The sequence below is a fragment of the Glycine soja genome, chromosome 15, assembly GCF_004193775.1.
Source record: "Glycine soja cultivar W05 chromosome 15, ASM419377v2, whole genome shotgun sequence".
NCBI classification, from domain to species: Eukaryota; Viridiplantae; Streptophyta; class Magnoliopsida; order Fabales; family Fabaceae; genus Glycine; species Glycine soja.
Genome location: NC_041016.1, coordinates 23,198,904 through 23,224,270, shown reverse-complemented (window position 1 = coordinate 23,224,270; position 25,367 = coordinate 23,198,904). Strand labels below are relative to the sequence as shown.

General features: G+C 33.3%; 1 protein-coding gene across 3 annotated transcripts; it reads left to right on the top strand.

Moving 5' to 3' along the window:
- The first annotated feature begins 395 nt into the window (after window positions 1-395).
- LOC114386303 (CTD small phosphatase-like protein 2) lies at window positions 396-17,549 on the top strand. 3 transcript variants are annotated; one of them, XR_003661044.1, is made up of 9 exons: window positions 396-529; window positions 1,807-2,057; window positions 3,357-3,484; window positions 3,726-3,825; window positions 7,002-7,523; window positions 9,507-9,844; window positions 10,549-10,919; window positions 15,997-16,052; window positions 17,130-17,508. XR_003661044.1 is itself a non-coding variant. In XM_028346268.1 (7 exons), exons 2-7 carry the CDS (start codon window positions 1,889-1,891, stop codon window positions 10,705-10,707), a joined length of 1,416 nt encoding a protein of 471 aa, XP_028202069.1. In that variant the 5' UTR covers window positions 396-529; window positions 1,807-1,888; the 3' UTR covers window positions 10,708-11,122. The 3 variants fall into 3 exon arrangements, 1 of the variants encoding a protein (XP_028202069.1); XR_003661043.1 differs by having other exon boundaries at window positions 15,997-17,549; XM_028346268.1 differs by lacking the exons at window positions 15,997-16,052; window positions 17,130-17,508 and having other exon boundaries at window positions 10,549-11,122.
- Window positions 17,550-25,367: the final 7,818 nt, after the last annotated feature.

Below are 25,367 nucleotides of genomic sequence, written 5' to 3'. Positions count from 1 at the left end.
AAGATAAAAAAACAAGAATAAGATTAAATTGAAAAATATAAAAGATAACAAAAAAAAATCAAAATGAAAAATAATCTCAAACATTAATTTAAAAATTAATAGATAGCATGAAAGTTGTTTCACTCTCTTACTGTAGAACCCGGGAAGTTGACCTCAAACTCCAACACCTGCCAGAAGCATAGAAAAAAGGTGGCGCTGGACTCCGAAGGACCAATCAATACACGAGAGCGTACGACACGCGCTTCCTATTGGGTGCGTGGGAGCATCACACTGCCCTGCAAAAGCAGCACGTGTCAACGCGTCAAACTGAGTTGGTTAAACGCGCCACGTGGTATCCTCCTATCGGTCGAAGACACAGATTCCATCCCAGCCGTCGGAACCATCATCCAACAACACATATACTACTACTTGCAGGTTTCACACTGTCCATTCTCTCTCACTCTCTCTCTCTCCTCAGTCTGACCCAAATGGAACATCTCTAGAGAGAGAAACTAAGGGTTGGATTTTTTTGGTTCAGTTGCCACCACAGGTAATAAAATCCCCTTTTCCCAATTTCATTCTCAACAATTACGCTCTCAACTTTTCCAACATTTTATTTTTAATTTTTCAGCTTTTTTTTTTTGCCTTCTTTAATTTTCGGGAACTGTTTGTATGGTTGTTAGTTATGCTGTTAAGTAACCGAAGGTTGAACTTCGTTGTTACGTTTTTTCTTTTTCTATTTTAAATTTGTTGTTTTGATAACGTTTTCTGGTTCGGTTTTTGTGTGTTCGTGTGTGGCAATTGCGATTTGCTTTTGTTTTTGTTGTAACGATTTTCGGGGTTGACTGCCGAGTTGGCGCGTCAATTCATGAGTTTCGTGTGTGCGCGTTTTGGGACATGTGGTTTTGGGTATTGACTTTTTAGGGTTTTTGCGTTTTGGAGTATGTGAATTGTGTTGAACGTTTAATTCTGGTTGTCTTGTTGATGGCTATTATCCTTAGAAAGTGTCGAACATTAGAAAGTGGTCCTTCTTTTTTTGTGGTTATGTAAAAGTGATTTACTAATCTGGTTTGAAAACTAAGCAAGAGATGCTGTTTTGTTTTTCTTAACTTTAATTTAATTTTTACAAATTAGGTGTTTGTGGTGCGAATAATTTGGTTAGGACCTAAAAAGAGGATGTGAAAATATTTTGGACTTGGTATATATGACTGACTCGAGGGTTTAGCCTTGGAAATTACGTTATTGAAAAACCAATTATTTCAAACTTGAATTTAATTTTGCCTAAGATTTCTTTTTACTTTGATAATGTTATGGTTCAGACTATGCATCCTTTAACCTAGTTGTGTTTGAAGATGTTATTCTATATGGCTGCTGCATTTTTCCTTAGACTTCTTTGCTTGGTGAAATCATTTTTTGGAGAGGGGTTTTACTTTTATGTGCACTCTATGTTTTGGAAGCCTTCAGTGTTTTGAGTAATTTTATGCAATTAGGCAAGGAATGCTAATCTTTTTTGAAAAATTTTCAGTTTTCTAGCTTTGTTTTTAAGATAGTCTCTTGTTGAGCTCTATTATTTTATAAATTTGTTATCCTTATCTATTACTTTGTAATCACTCTTTTCTTGATGATATTGTTTTCTTTCATATAAACAAGAAAAGAAGACTTGGGCTTTTAGTTTCCCATATGCATGTTTCTTAATTCTGATTTAAAATTTGTTGCTTGCTACTTGCGTAATTGTTTTTTTTCTTTGTCAAAAATCCTTAATGTATATTTTTAATTCTTCGTATATATAATTGGTAATTTGGATTTCTGTCTCTTTTTGTGTAACAGCCTCTGACTGTCTAGAGGGACATTGGCTCCCCACGGATGTGCCCAGAGCAAGATTGTTGCACCTACTGTAAGCACAAATCAAATGCCATCCCTAAAAATGAAGAGCAAAGTAAGCGTGAGCTGTTTAACAGAAACAAAGGATCTTCATGTGTGTCCGAAATCAAAAATAATTTCCAAAAGCCCGTGTTCTAAAATCATGATTTCTACACAAAAGGCTGAAATAGACACCACTGTTCAAAATTGCCTAGATGGTAAGTGGCAGTATCCAATCTGTCTCCGAGATTTATGTCTTAAGTATCTATGCAAATTCCTTTTTATTTTTCTAATCAGTGTCTTTAACAATGATTTGTGCTTTTTGCTTCAGTTGTTGTCCTTTTTCAGCATATTTTATGCTATTTTTTAAACAAAGCTACTGATTTAATCTTTCATGTATGGACAACTTCCAAAATCACATGAGCTGCTTATGATATTGAGATTTTCTTTTTTATGGACAATGGGTGACTTTGTATTGTTCATAATTTACAAAAACTAGCATCCTACAGAACCATTATTGCTGATCTACCTGGCTAACAATCATCTTCATTTGTTTTTTAATTAAGAAAAGGAGTAGTGATCTGTGATATACATGACTTTTGGCATTCTACTAGATTGAAGAACATCTATGTGTCCCTTAGGGATGTAGATCCTCTCATGTTAGTTTTTCAAATTACCATTTCATGTGACAAAAGAGAAAGACATTAAGGCCTTCCTGCACTGGGTGCCACAACCCTACACAGGGTCTCAGAAATTGTCCTATGTTATGTCAATCTCTCACCACATGGAAAGTCATGTGGAAAACTCAGGTGAGAAGATCTAAATCCTTGCTGTAAATGACAGAGATAAAATAAACAGACTGGAAATGTAGCTACTTTAGTACCACAAGGGTAGTCCTTGCTTAGATAAAATGGCTTACCAGTCTTTGCCTTGGCCATGTGAGTTGAGGCTTTTGAGCTACTTAGATGAGGAGGTAAGAAAGAGCTGTTCTGTATGATATGGCTATGGATTTATGACCTGAGATGAAACTTTAAACTTTTGTTTTTGATAAGCATTTTAAGTAGTTCTGAACATGTAACCTACTAACCTTTAGGTTTCTTCATGGTCATCAATTTGTTCTTTTTGTAAGGTATTGGAATCTTTGGATCAGAGTTTTCTAAAGTGCTGTTGTGCTGGCACTATTATTGTACAGCTATTAAATCATTATTAGGGGTTTTTCTAAAAGGTTTTTAATGTTAGATTATGGAATATAAAAAGTTGTTTTGGTGAGATTCATTTGGTATAAAATAACTAATTTTCTTAATCTTTTGACTGAGTAAAGTTGGCCAACTATAGAATTGTGTTTCCATTTCTGGCTGTTTTTCTTGATATAATCTATTTCTGTGCTGTAATAGTAGATATTACTTTCTGCATACATACAATCTTCCTTATTTTATGGGTTTGTGTTTAAATTTATGCTGAATTGCTAAAATTATTTCAATTCCTCACATTTGATATTTCTTACTATTTCTCTGCAGTTTCCTCAAGGACGCAGCCCAAAGACATTGCATGTGATCAATCTATTGATAACAAAGAATTTCTGGATAAAGAAAACTCTGAATCTGAGCACCAATTTTCTGTTTGTTCCTCTGTCCTGGGAAAAATGGTAGAGTTTGAGTTTATTGGTTTTAGACAATCTTTATTCATTGGAAGTTTACTTTTCGTTTAGGGGATCCAATGCTTCAATTCAATTTATGGAAGCTAATTATTTTCCTTGGCATTTTAAAAATAATTGTAGATTTTTATGCTAATGTTAATAACTTTGTCAACCATTACTCTATATCTGTATCCATGAAATTTGAACTTTTCTATAATTCACAACTGACTACTCTTTCTCTGTTTTCTAGGAACTAACCAACACCTGCACAGCAAACTTAGAAACAATTTTTTCTCCTGCTTTTGAGCCCATTGAAGTCCATTCACAACATTATACTGAGAAAGATGCAGGTATGACAATTCTGTGCTGTTAACATATATAGAAATATTCCCTATATGTATATGGGGCATATCCAGTGAGAGTAGTGTCTTATTGTGAGAATGAGGCAAACAATGACTGTTTGATCATGCATGTGAGACCAAGATTATAACTTAAAAAGTCTGTTTGTTTCCTCGGTGCAGTTGGCCATTCATGGAAATAGGTTTCTTTGATAGAAATTGCCTTGGGTTGCAAAAAATAAATGATTGAGGCAAGAAAAAAAATAAATAAACAGGCTAAAAGTTTTGTGATTTTCACACACACACACACACACTAAAAAGAGTTATTTAGGTTTGAATAATTTGTGAGAAATGTGAATAATGAAAATTGATTGTTAGATCTTATTTGAATGGTCAAGATTAAAAGATAAATTTACATAACTTTTTTAAGTGGCTATGTGATAAATAACCAACTTTTGTTCTTGTTATATATGCCTCTCTCTCTCTCTCTCTATATATATATATATATATATATATATATATATATATATAAGTGGAGATATAAGGTGTGTTAGATGGTTAAGGGTGAAGGGAAGAGGGGAAAGGTTGTGGGTTCGATCCCCTCTGCAAACAAAACTAACATTTTCCGATCAATATATATAAGCATATCAGATTAGATGAGGGATGAGAGTGCAAAAGGAGTGAATTCAGCCGTATAATTTAAATAGATGGTTAAAAATAAAACTAATTAAAACAAGGATTAAATATGTTTTTGTTTCTTGAAAATATCACATGTTTTTGTTTTATTTAGTCTATAAAAATTTAATTACTTTATGGTTCCTACATGTAACAACTATAGGACTAAAACCCATCATTTTGTCAACTATAAGGATTAAAAATTAATACCTTTTTTGAAGGATCTAAAACAAAAATTGCAATATTTGAAGGGATGAAAACATATTTAAACCTTAAAACAATCTTGACCATATGTGAATAATAATTGTATGACCAAGATTTACTCTTACCTCATTATATATATATATATATATATATATATATATATATTTGAATGAGAGTTGTGAGAATAAGAAATCAGAATAACAAATATAGACCATTACTTTTTAAGGTGTCATGCAACCACTAATTAACTAGTAATCTTTATCATCCATGTATGGTTTATTTGGCCTAAATTTATGGTTCTCACATTCATATAAAATTTACTGCTTACCTTTAATCTTCTTCCTCAGTTGCTTGCACCATTCTAGAATCTCCTAGTCTTCTTCACTGTTGGTTGGGTCTTTCAATTCTTAAATAAGTTAAAGAAAACAGTTCCTTATTGGTCTCATTTGCAGTACTTGGAGTGTGAATCTTGTTACCTTGGAAAACATGTCTGCTCCTTTTGCCCCTGCAGTGTTCAGTCATTAGCTCATGCTCCTTTTGATGTTATTCATCCTAATATATGGGATCCAAGTCGTGTCACTTTTGTTTTAGGACATAGGTATTTTGTTACCTTCATTGATGAATTCTCTAGATGTACATGGATTTTCTTACTTTTCAATATTTCTTTAAAGAAATTCTAAATTAGTTTGGTGGTTCTATTTGTGTTGTGTAGTGATAATTCTAAAGAATATTTCTCTGCTCCTTTTAATTATTTTATGGTTAATAATGAAGTAACACACCAGTCTTCTTATCTTACCCTGAAACAAGTCTTCATACCCGTCAACAAAATGATATCATTGAATGTAAACACCATTATATTATGGAAATTTTGCGTACTTTCCTCATTAGTGCTAATGCTCCTTTGAAATTTTAGGGTGATGTTGTTCTTACTGTAGGTTTTTTGATAAATACAATGTCATCTTCTGCTATTAAAGACAAGGTGCCACATTCTGTATTGTTTCCTGATGAACCCTTGTTTTGTATTCCTCCTTGGGTTTTTGGTTCCATTTGCTATGTTTATGATCTTACTCCTGTACTTGATAAACTGTCTACTTGTGCCATTAAGTATGTTTTCCTTGGGCATTAATATATAGTGAAGGCATGAGGGGGTGAGAGGAGTTAATGTGCCTTTTGTGAGTTGACATCGGTCCTACATATGACCCAATTCTTACTTCTATTAAAGTGAATTTCTTCTGTATATGATGTTTCTTTGAGACTTTATTTAAATGGAAGAGAATGCCTTCATATTCAAGATTGACAGGTTATACAAAATCCAGTTTTTCACAATTCCTCTTCGGTCCAGTAAACTCAAATAGATGGGATCCATTACTATTAAATAAATTATCTTTCTTTTTTGGCTGAAACTGTAGCTATTTTCTGCATTGAATAAATTACTATGATCTATCATATTGGTACATACATAAGTTTAACCAAGTCTTCTTGATTTATTGTCTACCAGTCTTTTTGTTATTTATTATGTAATTATGTGTACACAATAATAGGAATGACATTTCAAATTCCCCATACAACATCAAATGGTAAGCCATAATCCCAAAGGTCTGTTACCTGGGTTTCCTGCCACAAAATACCACATGATTAAAATTATTAAATCATTCCATATGGATTTTTATCACCTATGCTATGCCAATAATGTCTGTTGCATCTTGCATGGCTTATTCCCTAGTGGATGACGTCTCCTATCACCTCTTCTCCTTTGTCTTCCGCTGCATCTCCATGGTGGAAAACCACCATTAAAGGACCTCATTGAAGCTCAAAGATCCAGCCTCCATAGAAGCTCCACAAGCAAGCTTCCATCAGACCTGTACGCTAGTTACATCACTTAAAATAGGATGTGTCAAAACATAGGGACAGGTAGTCTTAAACTTTAGGCCTAAGTAATAAATCAGCTACTAGTACTACAGATCATAACTGGTAGCCAAAAAACTGGCACAAGCTAAAGAAAGTCCACAAAATCAATTTCGGTATATAGATCTGAGTCCTGAATAAAACATGAATGAGACCCCAATAAAAGAATTAGTAAAATTCCCCTTTGAATGAACATATAATACTTTGGCTTAAAATTTCTAAACTGTAAATTAATGAAATTTACACCCCAACCCAAATTCCCTAGTGGACCAAATTAGTTTGGTGTTTGGTTCTCAACCTTATGTTTTCTAAATTGAACTACCTGCATCACAATGTATGGCTAATTACTTCATGACTATTTGATTGTTATTATCTATATGCTAACAACTTTGATTCTATTGTAGTGAGCATTGGTGATACAAACATGGCCGAAGTGGGAGCTGATGAAGGAAGAAGCATATGTGGTTATGAAACATGCGATGTATCAGACTTCTACATTTCTGACATGATCATTACAAACTTACCCTTTGGGGGGAATTCCTTTGATGATGATATCAGTGAAACCAACTGCCTATCTGATTATGGATCTACTGAGCCATCCATGTTTACCGCGTCTGAACAGTACATGATCCTGCCTGCTCTTGAAGATGATATTAAAGTTGGCACTACTTCTGATATCATATCATATGAAGAAACCATGATGGTTCGAGAAAGTGCTAGTTTGTATTCAGCAATGGGTCAGATAAGATCCTGCAACCAGGAGTCTGATGTTAAAAGTGACTTGGATAAATCAGAGTGCTTTGATCCACAGTCATTTATCAAGAATTTACCAGAACTATCAGAAATAGAAGTAAATGGGAAGCCAACCCTAATTCCTAAGCAATCTCCTAGAAGAAAGTCAATAACTCTGGTGCTGGACTTAGATGGTAAGAAACTAAGTTAGCATGTTTCCCACTCAATATTAATAATCAATACTTATTTAATGTAGCATTGTACATAAACTGACACCATTAACTCAAATGCTGTTTACATCAGATGCACCATATGATTATCTTGCTTTTGATTCATAATACCTTTTTTTTTTCATTTTTTTAATTATTACTTTTTCTTAGAGAGATTGGGCTTTCGTCATGAAAATTTGTCACACTTTACTTTTGATTTAAGAATAAATTTTGGATGATTTGTCTTAAAGATTTTAATGTTTTAGCTAAAAAACAAAATTCATGCAACTATTTTCTATCTATAGCCTGGTAAAGCTAAAATTATTGCAACATATAGGATAAACACCAACTGGGCTAGCCATGTCTATGACTGTGATTGGGGTTATACCATATCTAGGACAAAAAATTGGTGCCAGATCACAAAAACAGGAAGAGGCCAGACCACTTCTAGGACTGAGATCGAAGCTGGATAACATTTGAGACCAAAAAGTTGGGTCCAGATAGCATTTTGGACAAAAAATTGGTAGGCCTAGATTGTGTTTGGAATGCGAAACAAGGTCAGCTATTGGGAGGGCTCTAGGGCGGAATCAGAAATTGGCAGCAAGATAAGGTTGTTCCAACCTGAAACCACTTAGGATAGGTTGCTTGAGGCATTGTAGTCCATGGGTTAGCAAGAGATAAAATGACACCAAAGAGCTCTGAAAAATGTAGAAAAGAGAGGCTTGATATCTGATACTGTTGAAGGGAGGGGTAGATTGGGTACAAGGAGGGTAGCACTGTGCACATTGTCCAGAAAGGTGTTGTGACATATTCACATGTGGTAAATACTGACATTGCATGCAGAATCAGGCTGAAGAAATCATGTGTGTCTGGATGTGTGCCAGCTTCAATGAGGATGAAACTAGTGGGGTTGGGTGACCTTTGAGGGAGGACTCCAATCGGGTGGTCAGCAGTTTGAATCAATGACAGCCAGTGGTGGTGGCCCGAAAGTGTGACAAGAAGTTGAAAAAGGTGCTGTGTGATAGAATCAGAAAAGGGTCACAGAGAACATTGGTTCTGGCAGAACACCAGTGACAGTGACAAAAAAAGGGAGGCCTGAAGTTGCTGGAAATAAGACACAGGAAGAGAGCCAAAAGTTAGGGAGCTCCCTAGCAATGTAGTGTGAGCACAGGTTACAGAGGGTGATATCACTCTCATGTCATGTTAAAATTATAGGGTTGTATGTACAAAAATAGGAAAGTGAGCCAAAAGAGACATTATATTGACTTGATATGATATGATGTGTTGCAATACAAAACATTATTCACTATTATAGTAATACTAGATCAAGAATCCTAATATTACTAAGAAACAAGTCATACTCATAAGTTAATGAAGAAATATGGAAACTAATCCTAACAAATGAACTAAGATATATTATTCTAAGATATAATTGAGGTACTATTGGATAATTTTCTAAGATACACTAAAGATATTTTGAGATTTTCTAATATGCATTGTATAGATATACAAAGAAATTTGTGCTTGCTAAAGGCCTCAATGATTGCCTGTGTCATGAAACTTCATTGCCAAATAGTTTATTTGTAAGTTTAAAGGAAACTCCTCTATTCTGAAGTGCTGTAGGCTTGATGATTGCTTGAGGTTCCTTTTTAACTAACTTTTCGAAGCTAGCAAGCTTGATTACTCAATGTAGCATATCAAAGTGTTCCAAACTTCCAGTGCCCCAGTATTGTCTCGCAGATGCAAATAAGTCACCTTAAAGTACAACTGAATTTGATTGTGAATTCAGTGTATTCATTAAAAACTCACTTAGTTTGACCGATTTCTTTAGGCATCTCTACTGGATGATGTTTTGTTGTTTCACTCGTATAAATCAGATTTATCATTTTTCTAAATGTTGGTTTTTGAAATATTTACAGTTGAAAATCCTATTTACCTTAGCCATCTGCCATGTTTTCTTATATACAGAGACACTTGTTCATTCTACATTGGAACACTGTGATGATGCGGATTTCACTTTTACTGTCTTCTTCAATTTGAAAGAGTACATAGTATATGTAAAACAGAGGCCTTATCTCCACACATTCTTGGAGAGGGTATCAGAGATGTTTGAAGTAGTAATTTTTACTGCCAGCCAAAGCATATATGCAAAGCAACTACTTGATATATTAGATCCTGATGGAAGATTTATTTCTCGTCGCATGTATCGAGAATCATGCCTTTTTTCAGATGGAAATTACACAAAAGATCTTACTATATTAGGTGTTGATCTTGCAAAAGTTGCCATAATTGATAATTCACCTCAGGTACATAATCGGTCACACTCTATTGTTAGTTCATCTATTTCTTTTAGTTCCCAATTTTTAAGCAGTTTTAAATTTCTGTTAAGTGTTGAATTCTCACCACAAATGTTTTTTTGAATCTGTGGGTAATTAAAATTATTTTTGCTTTTCAAATTGCTATATGTATTAGAAGATTTTCCAAAAGGCATATATAAAACTAGGTATATTAAAAGTTTCATAACAGTTATCTTGGGGAATCCTGCAGCAAGCACTAGAAGAGCACTAGTCTCTAACTTTTACCAAGACAATATAATAGGAGAAACTTGAGATTCTTTACACGAGTCAGTCAATGATAACCTAATAATCACAAGTTTGGATGAAAGTTAAAGAGAGGGAAAGAAAGAGAAATTGACTCAGACCTTGTTCGGAAGTTTTTAAATAAGGGGAAGGGAGGGGGAAATGTTCCTTCTTTCTGCCTCAAAATTAGGCTGGGGTCAAGGCTTTATTTTAAAGAGGAAAATAACCCTCATTCTCTCCTTTGCTTGCTTAAACATTCAAACAAGAGGAAATAACTCTCTTCCATTTCCTTTTCTCTCCTTTCCATTTCTTTCCCCATTTAAAAACTTCTAATGGCCACTGTCTGGCCCTGGATGGGGGAGGGGAGAAAATATTTTCTTCATTGAATATTTTTTGATGTTTAATCCTTTCACTCTGATAATACATTTCAGGTTTTCCGATTGCAAGTGAATAATGGTATTCCTATAAAGAGTTGGTTTGATGATCCATTAGATTGTGCACTGATGTCATTACTTCCCTTTCTAGAGACCTTGGCTGATGCTGATGATGTCCGTCCTATCATTGCAAAGAGATATGGTAACAAAGAATAAGGTTTCTCATTAGACCAAATTTAGCAGATCTTCTCCTTTCTTCTAGGATTAAGAAAAATTTGGCCTCTAATTACATGTTAAAGTCTCCTTTTCATTTGAGTTTGAGATGAATTAACCTATACAATAAACTATTGGTTATCTTATTGTTGAGTCCAGAATTGGTTCCCCTTCTCTCAGTTGACAAATGTGGAGTTCTGTGTTTCTCTCGAAAGGTAGTTGTAGCAACCATCTCTTTGTCTTCTCTTCCTCTTGTTAGTCTTTGTACAGTTAAAGTTTGAATATTCCATGGGGGTGTACATGAATTTATCATATTAAGGAATATAGTTCTGAAAGTTACATATTTCATTTCTGTGTTCCATATGAAGGGCTCAATTTTCATGTGTGCTGATAGAAATGGAACCTGTTATTTAGTTAAGTTTTACTTGGTCTTTGTTATTATTTATTAACCTTTTTCTTGTCATATACTCCTTAAGATTATGATTCAGGTATTATTTTATGGATCATTGATGCAATGATTAATGTGTTGTCAAATGAGACAAATTTAGTTTGATATCCTAATTCCTAAGAAATTCTGAACTATTTGTTCAAAAACAGTACAGATACTAGGGAAAACTTATGAGCAAGTACAACAAATATGTCCAGGGCCTAAATTTAGAGCCAAAATTATAACAATCAAGTTAGCTATTCTATGGATAAGATTGAATAGTATTTGTATATTAGTCTTTCAAACAATAATTATCATCCAATGTCTTAACATAAACAATGCAAAGAAATATATGATCATAATTATGAAACATCAACAAGTTTATGAGAATAATTGAATAGTATAGTTCTGAGGATAATCATGATGATGATCCTATTTCATTTAAGGTTTCAGTTGCATTTTAAACAAATAGCAGAAGATGAATGTCAAATTAATCCCATTCAATATCTAAACATATTCACTGAAATATATTCAGATAAATAAGTGTTTAGTTTATTGTCCTACTGTTTATGATTCAATGAAAAATTATTACTGTGTCCACTTTTCCTAGCTGTTGAGATATTAAGAAGCTTATAGAGATACCCTGGGGGATATGAGACAAATTTGATTTAGGAAGTATTTTAGCCCCACTTTTTTTAACTTCTCTTCTTAAAAGGAGAGATGTTGAGTCAAACACATTTTTTAAAGAGCTCTTAAAAGGTTTAGCAGTTTAATTTTATAAAGAGAAATGAAAACAATAGTTTTCTTCTTCTTTTTTTAAAGCTAGGTGACCTGGTGAAGGAGATTTTCAAATCAAGTTGTCATCTCCTTTCTCTCCCCTCTCTCGCTCTCTCCATGTTCTTTCTATTTCTCTCTCTCCCCACTTTCTGTCTCACTCTCTTCCTGTTCTCTCCTCTCTTTCTCTCTCTCTCTCTCTATCTCTATCTCTCTCCCTGCTCTTTTATCTCTCCGTCTTCCAGCTCTCACTCTCACAAGTCATCTCTTTTAAGCTTAACAGGATTGAGTTTGGGATGAGGAACAAGAACCATGGGAGCCAAGAAACAGATGCAAAAATTAGATACTAGGGTGAAAAGCAAGAATCTTCATGGGGGAGAAGAGACAAACCATGGTGAATTAGAACCAGCAACAAAATTAGAGATCAAGAGCCAGAATCAAGGTTGTAGAGAGAGCATCAATGGTGAGGAAGCAAAAGAAACAAAGAACAAGAGTCGTCATTTAGCAAATGAGGTGATCGAGAATATCAGAAACCTTAGTATGAGTATGGAGGAGGAAGATGTAAGAGATACGAATGGTTTGGTACTTTGGTTTCAAGAATTCCAATCAACCTACCAGCCTCGGAACCTCCCAAAACAGATTTGACCCACAATGCAGGTTGGTCATCAGCTATGGAGGAGCTTAGGCTCTAATGCGTAAGGTGAAGCCACCACCTCTGGAACCGCTGGACTCAATCTTCCATTGAGGAGGATGGGTCATCATGCTGGGACATGCAACCCAGATTCCATCACCAGAATTGCAAATGACACTGCTTTATGATCCTTGTATGGTGGCCGAGATAGAGGCAGAAATGGTTAGTCTCGCATATCCATAGCATTGATGTGTGGGCTATGGTCAAAGTTACTTTGTAGATGAAGATGAGGGTGGAGATGGAAGTGGTTCTGCTACCCCAAAATATTAACTCAGTTCATGAGCCAATTTGCGTAAAGGCTGCAGTAATGTCTAGCTCATTGACCAAGCTGTCCTGACCAGAACTAACAGACCAAGATGTGTGTATGGTGGCTGATACAGTGACAATAGTGGGGTCAAGAGATGAGGTGGTTGCTGTCACACAACCCCATTTCAGTGGCACACAGGAAGGGAGAAGCTAGGGGCAAGAACAAGGTTACAAACAATGGGCCAATTTGTTAGCCTAATTAGTCAGGGCCCATATATCATATACCTGTTATGTTGTTCCAAGCCCAATACACTGACATTAGTTTCTTTTTTGCTGTTTATGCAAATGGGGCTTGTGCGATGAGCTCTTTTCCTGATTTAATGGGTTGCCATGGTTATCATCTTGTACCACTTGCCATGGTGCAATTTGCAAGGGAGCCAGAGAATCTCACTCCAGTTGCAGAGGCATAATACTTTGTTTTGTAGGCAAAAATAGTACAGAAACAAAGCATTGGAGAATAATAGAGGTATTCAACTGTTTGTATTTGACCAAGGAGGGGTTGATGATATCTTGGGCTGCTGCAATGGTGGGATTTGGTGGGGGGCTGTTGTTAGGTAACCCCTATTAACAATTAATTAGTTATGGTGTGTTAGTTACCATACGAGTGTGTTTGGGAAAGCTTAATTTCCTATTTCGGCATTATTTTTTTTGCTCCAATTTAAGCTGTTTATAAAATATGCTAGATGTTTGGGAACACTAGCTGAAATTTAGAAAAAAGCGTTTATTTTTTTATTTTTTCTGTAAAATAAGTTGATTTCTTGAATCTGAAAATTTGTAACTTAATGGTTATTTTCCAACAACTTTTTCCCCTTTCAGATCTCTCTTTTTTTTTAATGTAAAAAACTGATTTTTTTGTTGCACCCAAATGAAATTAATGCTCTTAAAACCACTTTTCAGCAAATTTACCCAAACAAAAACTGATTCTGATTATAACACACCCTTAGTTAGATGCGCTAGATAGTCTGAAGGCGTGTTGGCATGTTGCCTATATGAGGGGAGGGGGAGAGATTGTTGGGAGGTGCTGACCCTTGAAGTTTTGCAGTGTGCTTGTTCTATTCTATAAATTGGATAATTTTTCCCTATCCTTTCTATTAAAGATGCCAGATTTCTATCATTCATCGACAAAATCCAGGGCTCAACATTTAACATCCAATTCATTCACTAAATAATGAATTGACTGTAAAATAAAAGGGCTGACTATACTTTTTGAGATTTCCCATGCTTCAAACATTTTGGTAATCAGATGGAAGAAAGATGGATAGTGTGCTCTTAACCTAATAATCTTCTCAATACACTTGCAATAAGCAATCAAGTGGTCAAATCACAATTTATTCATTTGGTTTCTGAAACTTGTGGAAAAAGTAATTGTCAATTATTAGAACAAGAGGAGAGGAAAATTGAGATTGAGAAACTGTTATTATTCAACCCAACTAACAACAGATTACAAAGCTGATTATATAGTTGGATAACAACCAACTATCATAACTGTCAACTAACTAGAGTTAGTTGATACAGCTGTCACAAAGCTGTCAGCACTAATGACTAAACAACTAACAATAACTAACTAACTGTCACAAAGCTGTCAGCACTAACAGACTAAACAACTAACTATAACTAACTAACTACTAACTAGAGAAGTTAGAATAACAGCCAAACAATAAAATACACATTGAGTAATGAATAATACTCTTGTACTCCCCTGCAAGCTCAAGAGGGGTTGGAAGAAAGTCTTTCAACTACTCTGAGCTTGGACCTGAACAAAAGAAACAAAGGAGATAAAGCCTTGGTCAAGATATCAGCCAGTTGATCAACTGCAGGAACACAAACAACATTAAGTTGTTTAGTTAGAACTTTCTCTCTGACAAAAAATAAATCCAGCTCCATGTGCTTGGTTCTAGAGTGAATAACAGGGTTATGAGCCAAAGAGACAGTGCTGGTATTGTCACACAGAATAAGAGGAGTGGTATGAGTAACTTGAAGTTCAGAAAGAAGAGACTGAATCCAAGTTACTTCTGCTGCAATAAGAGCCATACTTTTGTACTCAGCCTCAGTGCTGTATCTTGTCACAACTGACTGCTTTTTAGACCACCAAGAGATGAGATTAGGGCCAAGAAATATAGCAGCACCAGAAGTTGACCTTCTATCATCAGGGTCAGAAGCCCAATCAGCATCACAGTATGCATGAAGAGAGAAGGGATGCTGAAGAGAGGCAGCCTGAAAATGTAATCCCCAAGAAACAGTACCCTTAAGATACCTCAGGATTCTCTTTACAGCTTGCCAATGCTGCTTAGAAGGCTTGTCGATAATGTTTTATTAACAATTTGAATAAGGGATGTTTATAGTGTCTGCCATTTTCTGCAGATATCTAGTTGGGTATTTTAGTGATGGAGTTGAACAACATAAAAGCATTTCTACATAAACATTCTAATAAACCACTTAACATGATTTTTTTCTATAATTTGCGTTATGTTTATTGCAATTATTTTATTAAGATTTAAAAGAGGGTATCCTTGTTCATGAGGCTCTCACATGTCCCATATCATTGCGGGGTCTTCTGGACTGGGAAGCCTTGGCTAGATTAATATCTGATTGGTTAATTTTATTATTATAGTATATGGTGGGTTTGTGGCATAAGAGAAAATAAATAAATTATTGATGTTTACAAGGCCCAAGTTCATATAATTGAAAACTTTCACATGATGAAGAGAACAGTAATCTGAAGTCTCCTATTACACATAGATACTCGAGGATATTAGGTTAACACTGATAAAAAATTAATTGTCATTTTATCATGTGTATGCTATATGTTTTGTCCTCCACTTCATCATTGTAGATTTATGGATAACATTTTTTGGATAAAATGGATGACTTGCGCATTGGTGGTTAGCTTTTGTTTATATATTTGTTCAATAAAAGAACAACCTGACTCTGTTGATATGAAAACCATGCTGCAATTGAAAAATATGAATGTTTGAGCCTATGTACTGGGATTTACGTTGGTTGTGCTTAAACATATATCTACTGATTGTGGCATAGATCCACAGACTGGTGTTCAGCACCATTGTAAACATAAAGTATTTTGGCCGTCTATCAGGTCTGAGTGGGAAGTCATCATCCTTAATAATTTCAATTGAGTTGTCAAGATCTGAGGTAATAAACCAGCTTCCTCTTTCATTTTTCCCCCCCTTTTTTCTTTGAACTAACTTATTATTAAATTTCATATTCAAGATTATCCTGTACTGGGTTCTGGTTCTAGCAATCATTTAGTATATCTACTAAATTGTCTTCTAAGCACCAAGTGGCCTGTCGCAATGTTTTATCTTGAACCAGAGCATTTCCTTGACACACGTGCACATCCCTGTTCTTAAGGTTCATAGGTAAAAGACTTTCTGTAAATGATCAAAGCAGTTCCCACAGGTGGAGAGAGAATATTGAAATTCAGTAAACATCCTTTAGCATCACAGATTTGGCCGTACTGCTATATACTTTACTAGCAATAAATTTACTTTTATCATCTTTTATGATGGTACGTGGGTGGTTAACAAGTATCATTGATTGAGACTGGCATTTGTTTGGTGTATATTAGAAAAGAGACATTAAGATTGAATTTCCTATACGACAATGAGTTTGTTTCAATGGTTTACATATTAATAGGATATCCCTAATGCTTTGGCTGGCAACTGGAGGATGTTGAAAACTCGTGTTGTCTATGGTTCTGAATCTTCCGATATATTTTTATTAAGATCAGATGTCTTATGCAGCCAATAGCCATATTAATGTACCCCTCCAGATTGAATTACCTTATTGCAGTGGACTTGTTTGAGGTAATCTAACAAAAACAGTCTTATCCCACTAGGAGGTAATCTATTTTAAAAGAACTAAAATTATTATTATCATTATCATCGGTCTGCTACAGTGGATATGAAACTGAAATCAATGCAACTAAATGTTAGCAAATGGAAGGCTTGGAAGTTGAGTATTTGTGCATATGGTATGACATTTATGCTATAAGGACAGCATTCTGATTATGTGGTTTGGTTGTTCTAGAAGAGAGGCTTTGATATGATTTTTATATATTTCTTTTTATCTGTCCGACATTCCTTTAGGTTTGAATTTTAAGTTCATGGACTTGTCCTGTATAAAATAGCTGACTATCACTGCTTTGATGAATGCCTGCTGTTCCTTGCTATCTTCATATGCTTTCATGATTTTGCATATTCTCTGCAGGTTGGTGAAGAAAATTTTATTAGATTATCCCTCTAATGGCTGTTTGATAGGTATGTAAACTTTGATTGCACAAGAGTCCTGTAGATATATGCTAAAGTTAATTATCTGGTCATAATATTTTACACATGTTTCACCTTCATTGCAAGGTGGTGTGAATTTGTAAAATCTAAGTTAGTTCATTCTTCATTCCCTGGCCATTTGAAATTGTCTTCACAATTGGCCGTGATAGTGTTGAGAAAATAGTCAATTTAAAAATGTTTCTCTGCTTCCTTTTTGCTTGAATACAAAAATTTGGTCGAGTTAAATGCTGAATACCTATGTAAATTCTAGGAAGAAGGTAGATGAAGGTTTTTTTTGTTAACCTTCATCTTTAGTTAAATGCTGATAGTTTAATGTGATATAACGTGGGTTTATTTATTTATTTATTTATTTTGTGCGCACTGTATAACTGATCACCTGTGATGTTTTCTAATCATCAAATTTCTTTTATTTTTTAATTAACATTTGAACAAATTATATCGAAACAGATGTTTCCAAAAAAATTTCGTACCATTTAGCATTGCTTTGCTGTTAAAAGATTAGAACATTAAGCTGACCAAGCAAAAATACATTTGAGTCATGTAGTTGATGTTACTTCTATCAAACTACAGCTTGTGATAATTCTGATCTGGATGAAAAAAAAATGTTTTAGAATGTGAAAAGGTTTCAGTCCAATTTATTGAGTCTTTTAATTATTTTTTTTAAAAACGAAATAAGTTGATTATGGTATGCACGAATTATGAAGGCATGTTTTGATATATCAAATTTTCAGTCAGTCTTCCGACCTCATTATCATTTGAAGGAAAGCGCAATTGCAATTCCGAACATGATTTAATAAATCCCTGTATAGCTAAGGAGTTTCCGTTGGGTTACTTTTTTGAGTTTTTTTATTTAGTACCCACGAGTGGATGAAAAAAAGTACTTAAAAGAGATGTAGCTCAAGTATAGAGAAAGTTTTAGCCGTAATAAAATTATTTTGGCCATGACATTTTATCACCTAATTATCATTATTTTATGAATTTTATTCCTCAAATTTTATTTTTGTGAGTTTTATCACTCTAGTTATTATTTCTTGCGTAATTTACTATCCAAGTTTGTTTTTTTTAATTATCACATGTATTTTATCATTATGTTGGTAATAAAATAATGTTTTGCAAAAGAATGTAACCTTTTTTAGTGACACATCAGCATTGATAAAATATGTAAAAATTAAAAACTTGAATAGTAAAATTTATAAAAATAAAATTTAGGTGATAAAATTTACAAAATAATAAAAATTGAGGAATAAAATGTGTAATGAAATCGGCCAATGATTTTACCACTAACGAGTTTATACGTAAGGAGTTTGAATTTCGCTGAAATGTACTTTGTCGTAAGGTTCGTATTTGAAGGACTAAATACAATACGTGAGGGTGTCGGTGAAATTGTTTGAACTTGATAATTGGTTATGGGTGGCTTGTTTTCTGCATGGTAGCATTTATGTCATAATTAATTAATACACTATATGATATTTAATATCTTGTTTTTGTAATTTTGATAGTATAGAATGGTGTTGGAAAAAAAAATCCTTTCATGCATAAGAGAAATAAATGACAAAATATATACAAAACACCGTATATAAAAATAATAAAAGACACAAATTCAACGTGATTTGATATCTTGTTTATCTCTATGAGAACATTTTAACAAATATTTGCTCTGTCAAATAAGATTATAAGTATTCAAAACAAATTTAAGAAAAAAAAATTGTTGCAAATTTTATAGACAAGCTTGAAAAGTCTTTTTCACTTTCGGTGTATTTGGATTGAAGTTCGAGAACTCTTGTTGTTTTTGAAAGAACGCCAATTACATTCAACGTAATTGGATTTTAAACATGCACTTACAAATTTTGCTATTTCACGTTACTTTTACTCTTCACTCATACTCTTTTGATATAGTAAAGGGTTATGATTCTATTTTTTGTGTGGCAAGTTCATGACTATTTATAAATGACTTAATGGACTTTAATTGTCTCATCTCTTCACCTAATTTGCTGTTATGATAATAAAATTTTCTAAGACTCAAAATACAATAAAATAACTTTTTGAAAAAAAAAATATTTCGAAATAAATCACATTAAAATTTTCAATGTAACATTAATTATTTTTTTTCATTAATATTTTTTATAAATGTTATTTTAATTTATGAATCTAATATTAAACTATTTTTTTATCTGTTTAATAAGATTATTTTTGTAAAATAAATATTTTTTTATCTATTTATTAATTTTTCTTGATTTGTGTAAAATAACTTAAAATAACTCTTATCTTGGAGCGGAGGGAGTAAAATGCACCCCTTAGCCTATATTTAATAAGCGATCTACCGTGGTTCATAATTTTTTTGAGCCGTTAGATCAATCTCATCTCATTTGTTATATCCTACATCATCCGCACCAAATTATTCCTCCCTCAATTCTCCCCAACCCGCTGATCACCGTTAATGAAACAAACTTCATTAGAAGGAAATTATTGGAACTAAAATAAAAGTGAGACATTTTTTATGTATTATTTTTTCAATTGCGAGATAGCAAAACAAACATATCATAACTTTAATTATTCAGTATTCATTTTCCACGTCAAATTTGCTGTTAGAAGTTTGCTTCATTTTTGTTGACAACTAATGTTAGAGGGCAAATTTCTTATGTAGGATCTGACCCATCTAATCTTCCCATTTTTCATTTCTATCATTTTCTGTATATGAAACTAGGGGTGTAAGTGGCCCATCTAATTTAACCCTGTTTTATAATCATAGTCAGTATTCATAAAATATAAACTGTTTTACAAATCACAACACTAAAAAGTCAAAACAGTAATAATGATACAATAATCACTAAAATTTCACACATGACAAATAGTATTAGACAATTAGTATTTTTTTAATTATATATTTATTATGTAGTTGGGTTGGTAGGTGCACTAAAAGAAACCCAACCCAATAACGTGAACATCCACTCATATAATTGAAGGAAATTCTAATGCATAATGATAGTGATAAAGTATCATGAACTAAATAAGATGCATCAGAAAGACTACTTGATACATAATATTGGTAAAGTAGTTAAGATGCACAAATGGCCTAAATGAAGTGGTTGGAATACTGATTTTGAAGCGTCTTGTTGTAGTGATCTGTCTGAAATTCATCCTTTGGTGGTAGAAGGGAAGGCCAAGTTACTATTTGCTGCACATTTTCTGACTGAGAAGCAATATTCTGCAATGCGGCATCATAATTATAGGGTTGCATTGATTGCACAACTTCATTGTAATTGCAATGTGAGGACTCTTGGTTGTGTTCATCTCCATGAAACTTTGTACCATAATTAGTAGCACCATTCATTGCTGTAGTACTTCCCCCAATCACTGGCACACCATGTTGATTAGTCCAAATTATAGACTCACCAGGTTGACTACCCGAATTCACAATCTCATTAAGTTGACTAGTCAAATCTTCAATTTCATCAAGTTGGCTAAAATAGTCCAAACACTCACCAAGTTGATGATTAGTCAAATCTACAGGCACATCATGTTGATTTGTAAAATTTCCTAAAGCATTAATTTGATTTGCACAAGCCAGAGGCACATCAACTTGATTAGTAATATCCATCACCCCTTGATTCTTGGCAATTAGTTGCATAAGATTTGGATCAAAGTTAAGCATTTGGGATTGAGAACTAGAACCTATGTCAAGATTAAGTAGGTAAGATGCTACCTGGTTACCATCATTAAGTGGCCTCATAGGAGCAAGAGAAAATTGATTTTGAGAGATTTCCTGCATGAAATTGAGTTGGCTTGGGTTTGGAGCAACACTGTCTGATTGAACCATGCTTTGCATGAAATTGAAGTTGGCTTCATTTTGATGGTTGTGTTTCGACATTTCGTTTCGTTGATTACAAGCTTCAAGCTTAATGTCCAACCTAGCGATGAAATTCCTCAGCTCCTCTACACCTAGGTTGTTGAAGCTTGGATGCCAAGTTGGATATTTGATCTTGAGGGTCTCTTTTTGGACTTTGGAAATATCATTGTCAACCATGTTCTTCCTAATCTCAAAAAAATTATTGAGATCGAAGTTCTTGGGAAGTTTCTCATTCTTTATGCTCTCATACCTTTTGATGATGGAGTGCACCTCAATGGGGTCATCTTGGGGCCAAGTCAGTGGTGGAGCATCACCATAATTGCCATCATACATAATCATGCAAGCTTTGACTCCACACACGTTAGAAAATTCAGTCATTTTCTTCATTAGTGCTTTCTTTCTCTTCGTGAAAGCCAAATCACGATCTCTCCCATTTGGGATGGGCTTTAAGATTAATTTTGGGCGTCCCATGTTCTAAAGCATATGCACATATATAGAAATTGATCAATAAAGCAAAACTTGGGGTCATACGTTGGGGATAGAGAGATCAAATAGACAACTAGTTCATGAATTGATCGAATGTTTCGGATAAGATGTTGTTCTAGAAATTTAAAATAAAAAATAATTCAACAAAAAAGAAAATCATCAAGGATCAAAGAAGAATGGTTCAAGTCTAATCTCTCCTCTCATCAAGGATTAAAGAATTTTATAGAAGAAAAAGTAAACTGTTTTTGAATAATAGCAAAAATGAAAGAAAAAAGGGAAGAAAGAAAGAAACAATAGAGATATATTGATAGATAATAATTTTCCTAACAGCTGAAGAAAGTTCCTTACTTTCAATGGCTGATCTTGGAATCTTCTACTGGCTGATTTTAGAATTGTCCATGAATGAATAGAGAAGCATAAAAATCAAGTGTTGAATATATGAAAATTAGGGAATAACTTTTGATGGTGTTATTAATACATAAATATAATTAAAAATTATTATTACATAAATATAAAATATCAGGTATAACAATTTAGGAAACAAAATCATTACTTATTTTTCACCCATAATTTTAGTGTGGGGATCTTGCTCCTTATTCCGGAATAGAAAAGATCCACTCTTTATATTTTTTTATTACTCACGCTTCATATATTTTTTTTATAGAAAAGATCTTACATTAATGAAATTATATCCTACCAATGATATATCCAATCAGCTATATTATGATTGAAATATTTATTTGGATTGAGTGAATATGTCTATATAGGTTTAAAATTAGGAGTAGTTGACATTAGGGTGGGAATAAGCCAGACCTTGAAAGGCCTGAGTCTAGTCTACGACGAATCTTTGATGCCTGAGACTGACCTATAGCCTATCAAAGACTTTTATTTTGATTCGGCCTGACCTTTTTAAAAGCCTGGTCTGGCCTGATAGCCTTTTTAAAAGTTTTTCACAATAAATATTTAATATTTTATGGAGTAGGAACGTAGTTAAAGAAAAGGAATGTCAATCAAAATAATGAAGAATATAAAAGGGCACATGACTCATACCTAAATTGTAATTAAAGTACTTGATTATAGAAATATAAGTTATCGAGCAGTAATGTGTAATATGATAGTTTCAAACAAAAAATTAATTGTATCCAAAAAATAATATTATATATTGATACCAAAAAATAATATATATATATATATATATATATATATATATATATAAATAATATATATATATATATATATATATATATATATATATGCCGGCCTATCAGGCTTATAAGGCTTTTTAATAAGCCTAAGTCTGATCTATTTAATTTAATAGGCTTTTAAAAAAGTCTGAGCCTACCATTTTAATTAAATAGACTAGTTCAGACCAGACTTTATATAGGTCAGGTCGTAGGCCCCTGTAGGCCGGCCTGACCTATTCCCACCCCTAGTTGACATTTATGCTTTTTATATTTCATTTTTTCGTATATGATTTATCTTTATATTATAATTATTTAATAGTTAATTATCCTTTAAAAAAATTTAATTAAAATTATGATTTTCAATTCTAATTCTTAAATAAAATATTTTTAGCAATCCTCGTTAAGAATATGATTCCCAATTTGGATTCTCCGATTGCAATCTTGGTACAGCCAACATCTAAACCGTAGTTGATTTTGTTATTACCCAATGATTACAGAGGAAAGAGAATAAGACGGATGATTGAGATTTTGGATGGAAAGAATTGAGACAAAGAGGCGACAGAAATCCAGATTCAATTTAATTTTAATTAAATTTTGAAATCCTTGTATCAGATTAAATATATCTTCTATTTTAGATAAATTAAAGTTTAAGATTATTTAATCTTAATTAATCATAATTTGAATTTGATTTTTCAATTTTAAATTTTGATAAATTATATCAATAAAGATGTATTGTGATTTTTATAATTTATTTATGTAATTTGTTCCTTTAATTAAAAATTCTATTTAATATGAAAAATTATTCATTATTAATATTCTTTATTTACAATTTTTTTATGATGAACAAGGCCAAAGGCCCAAAGAAACTACAAAGCAATAATTCTGGGATAAGAAAACCCCATAGTGTCCCTAGTGAGCAACTAACTCAATTGAGTAGACTGCTGTTCAAACATCACAAAATCTACTTCTATATCACAAGCCATATTAGCTAACATATCTGCATAGCAATTAGCTTCTCTAAACAAAGACATCTTATGCTTTTATACCATTTGGAATTGGACCTTGGGCTTTCATTGGTAAACAATTTTTTCCTACAAGAGATCAAGCTTTCTCTTATTCATTCATATCATAAATACTTGTTCCGGCATTTCTTCCAATATGGAAAACCCCTTAGAACTCTAGTATGGGATAATCCTCAACTACAAACATGGGGTTGAGGGAGAAAGAAGAAAAAATATTTGAGAGACAAGAAAAATAATTTGATACATAGGGTCCACTATATTATTGTGTAAATAAGATGAATCTAAAGTGGACCACCATAAACCACATGACCCTCTTGCCCACCCTGGCATTTCTTAAACTTGAAAGTTTATGTTATGAGATAAACTCAAACTTTAAATAAATTCTTCCAAATACACTTAAATAATCAAATGCAAACAATCAACTTTTTGGTACAAATGACAATTTGTTTTCGTATTGTGCAATAGGAATTTCTGTACAAAGAAAATTAATATACGAAACACATTCAACAAATTGATGAATTCTTATTACAAGTTTAAACAAGAGAACACAACTTAAGTTGTTCACAACAATAAAAAAAAATAAACATTTAGGAACAATAACATATTTCTATCATGATTAATTGCTATTTTTTGTTTAACGAATGTAATCAAAGACAACTATTTGGAATGACTACTCCTCTGGTTATCACACCAGCATTATTACAAGTTGATCCTTCGTCATAAACAAGGTCATCTATGTGTCTTGCAGTCTGATACCCTCACATGGGTTGTTTTTGCTGCAACCTAAATTTATTGCTTGTGGGCATGCTGAAATTCCTCTTATATGTTCATATAATACTTTGCTTAGCTTCACCCCAGAACTCTGTTTTTAAAAATAATAATAAATAGCAGTAAAAAAAATAATAAATTGGTAATATTACAAATTAACATGTATAGCAAGATTATTGAATTTTATAATTACTATAATGTTTGCTTATTTATTTGAGTATTAATCTGTCAAGAGATGATCACCTGATGAGGACAACTCTTGTCACCGGGGCAATATGTTTGATCAATAATGATAGGGTTGTTGGCATTTTTCATGGTGAGGTTCCTGAGCACAATGTCACTTGCGTATCCATTAATTGCTTGGTTGTGCCCATGATTTTATCCTAACCCCATTTTGTGTTCCGTCAAAGATTGAATTGGTCACTGTCACGTTATGAACTCCAGCTTCATCCTTATGCGTGCCCAAGCTCCCAATGCTGCAAAGGCCAACAAAACCATACATAGTTAAGAGGGGGAAATAAGAAGAGGAATTCACATAGGGTTGGTCCACGGAATGCGTAAATACTGGTTGAATTGCTTAGGATTGGTTATTGTAAGAGAAAAACCGACTCTGAACGTGCATTGAAAAGTGAAAAGTGCATAAAACACACCCAACTCATATTCAATCATGATTAACATATCAATTAGATTTTTATATTTTTAGGGATACGATAAATGGTAGCAACACAACTCTAATATACCTTTTGAATGAGTTTAAAGACTATCTACTTTACACTATTATGTAGGGGTGTATATATGAATCAGTTTGGTTCGTTTAAACTTTAGCCCGTAATGTCTGTATTTTTATGGGC

What these genes read in the sequence shown, in the direction of transcription:
- LOC114386303 (XM_028346268.1), top strand. Translation starts at nt 1,889, where the DNA reads ATGCCATCCCTAAAAATGAAGAGCAAAGTAAGCGTGAGCTGTTTAACA. An exon ending in TGTTCAAAATTGCCTAGATG is followed by an intron (nt 2,058 to 3,356) that starts GTAAGTGGCAGT and finishes ATTTCTCTGCAG; the next exon opens with TTTCCTCAAGGACGCAGCCC. An exon ending in TAATTGATAATTCACCTCAG is followed by an intron (nt 9,845 to 10,548) that starts GTACATAATCGG and finishes AATACATTTCAG; the next exon opens with GTTTTCCGATTGCAAGTGAA.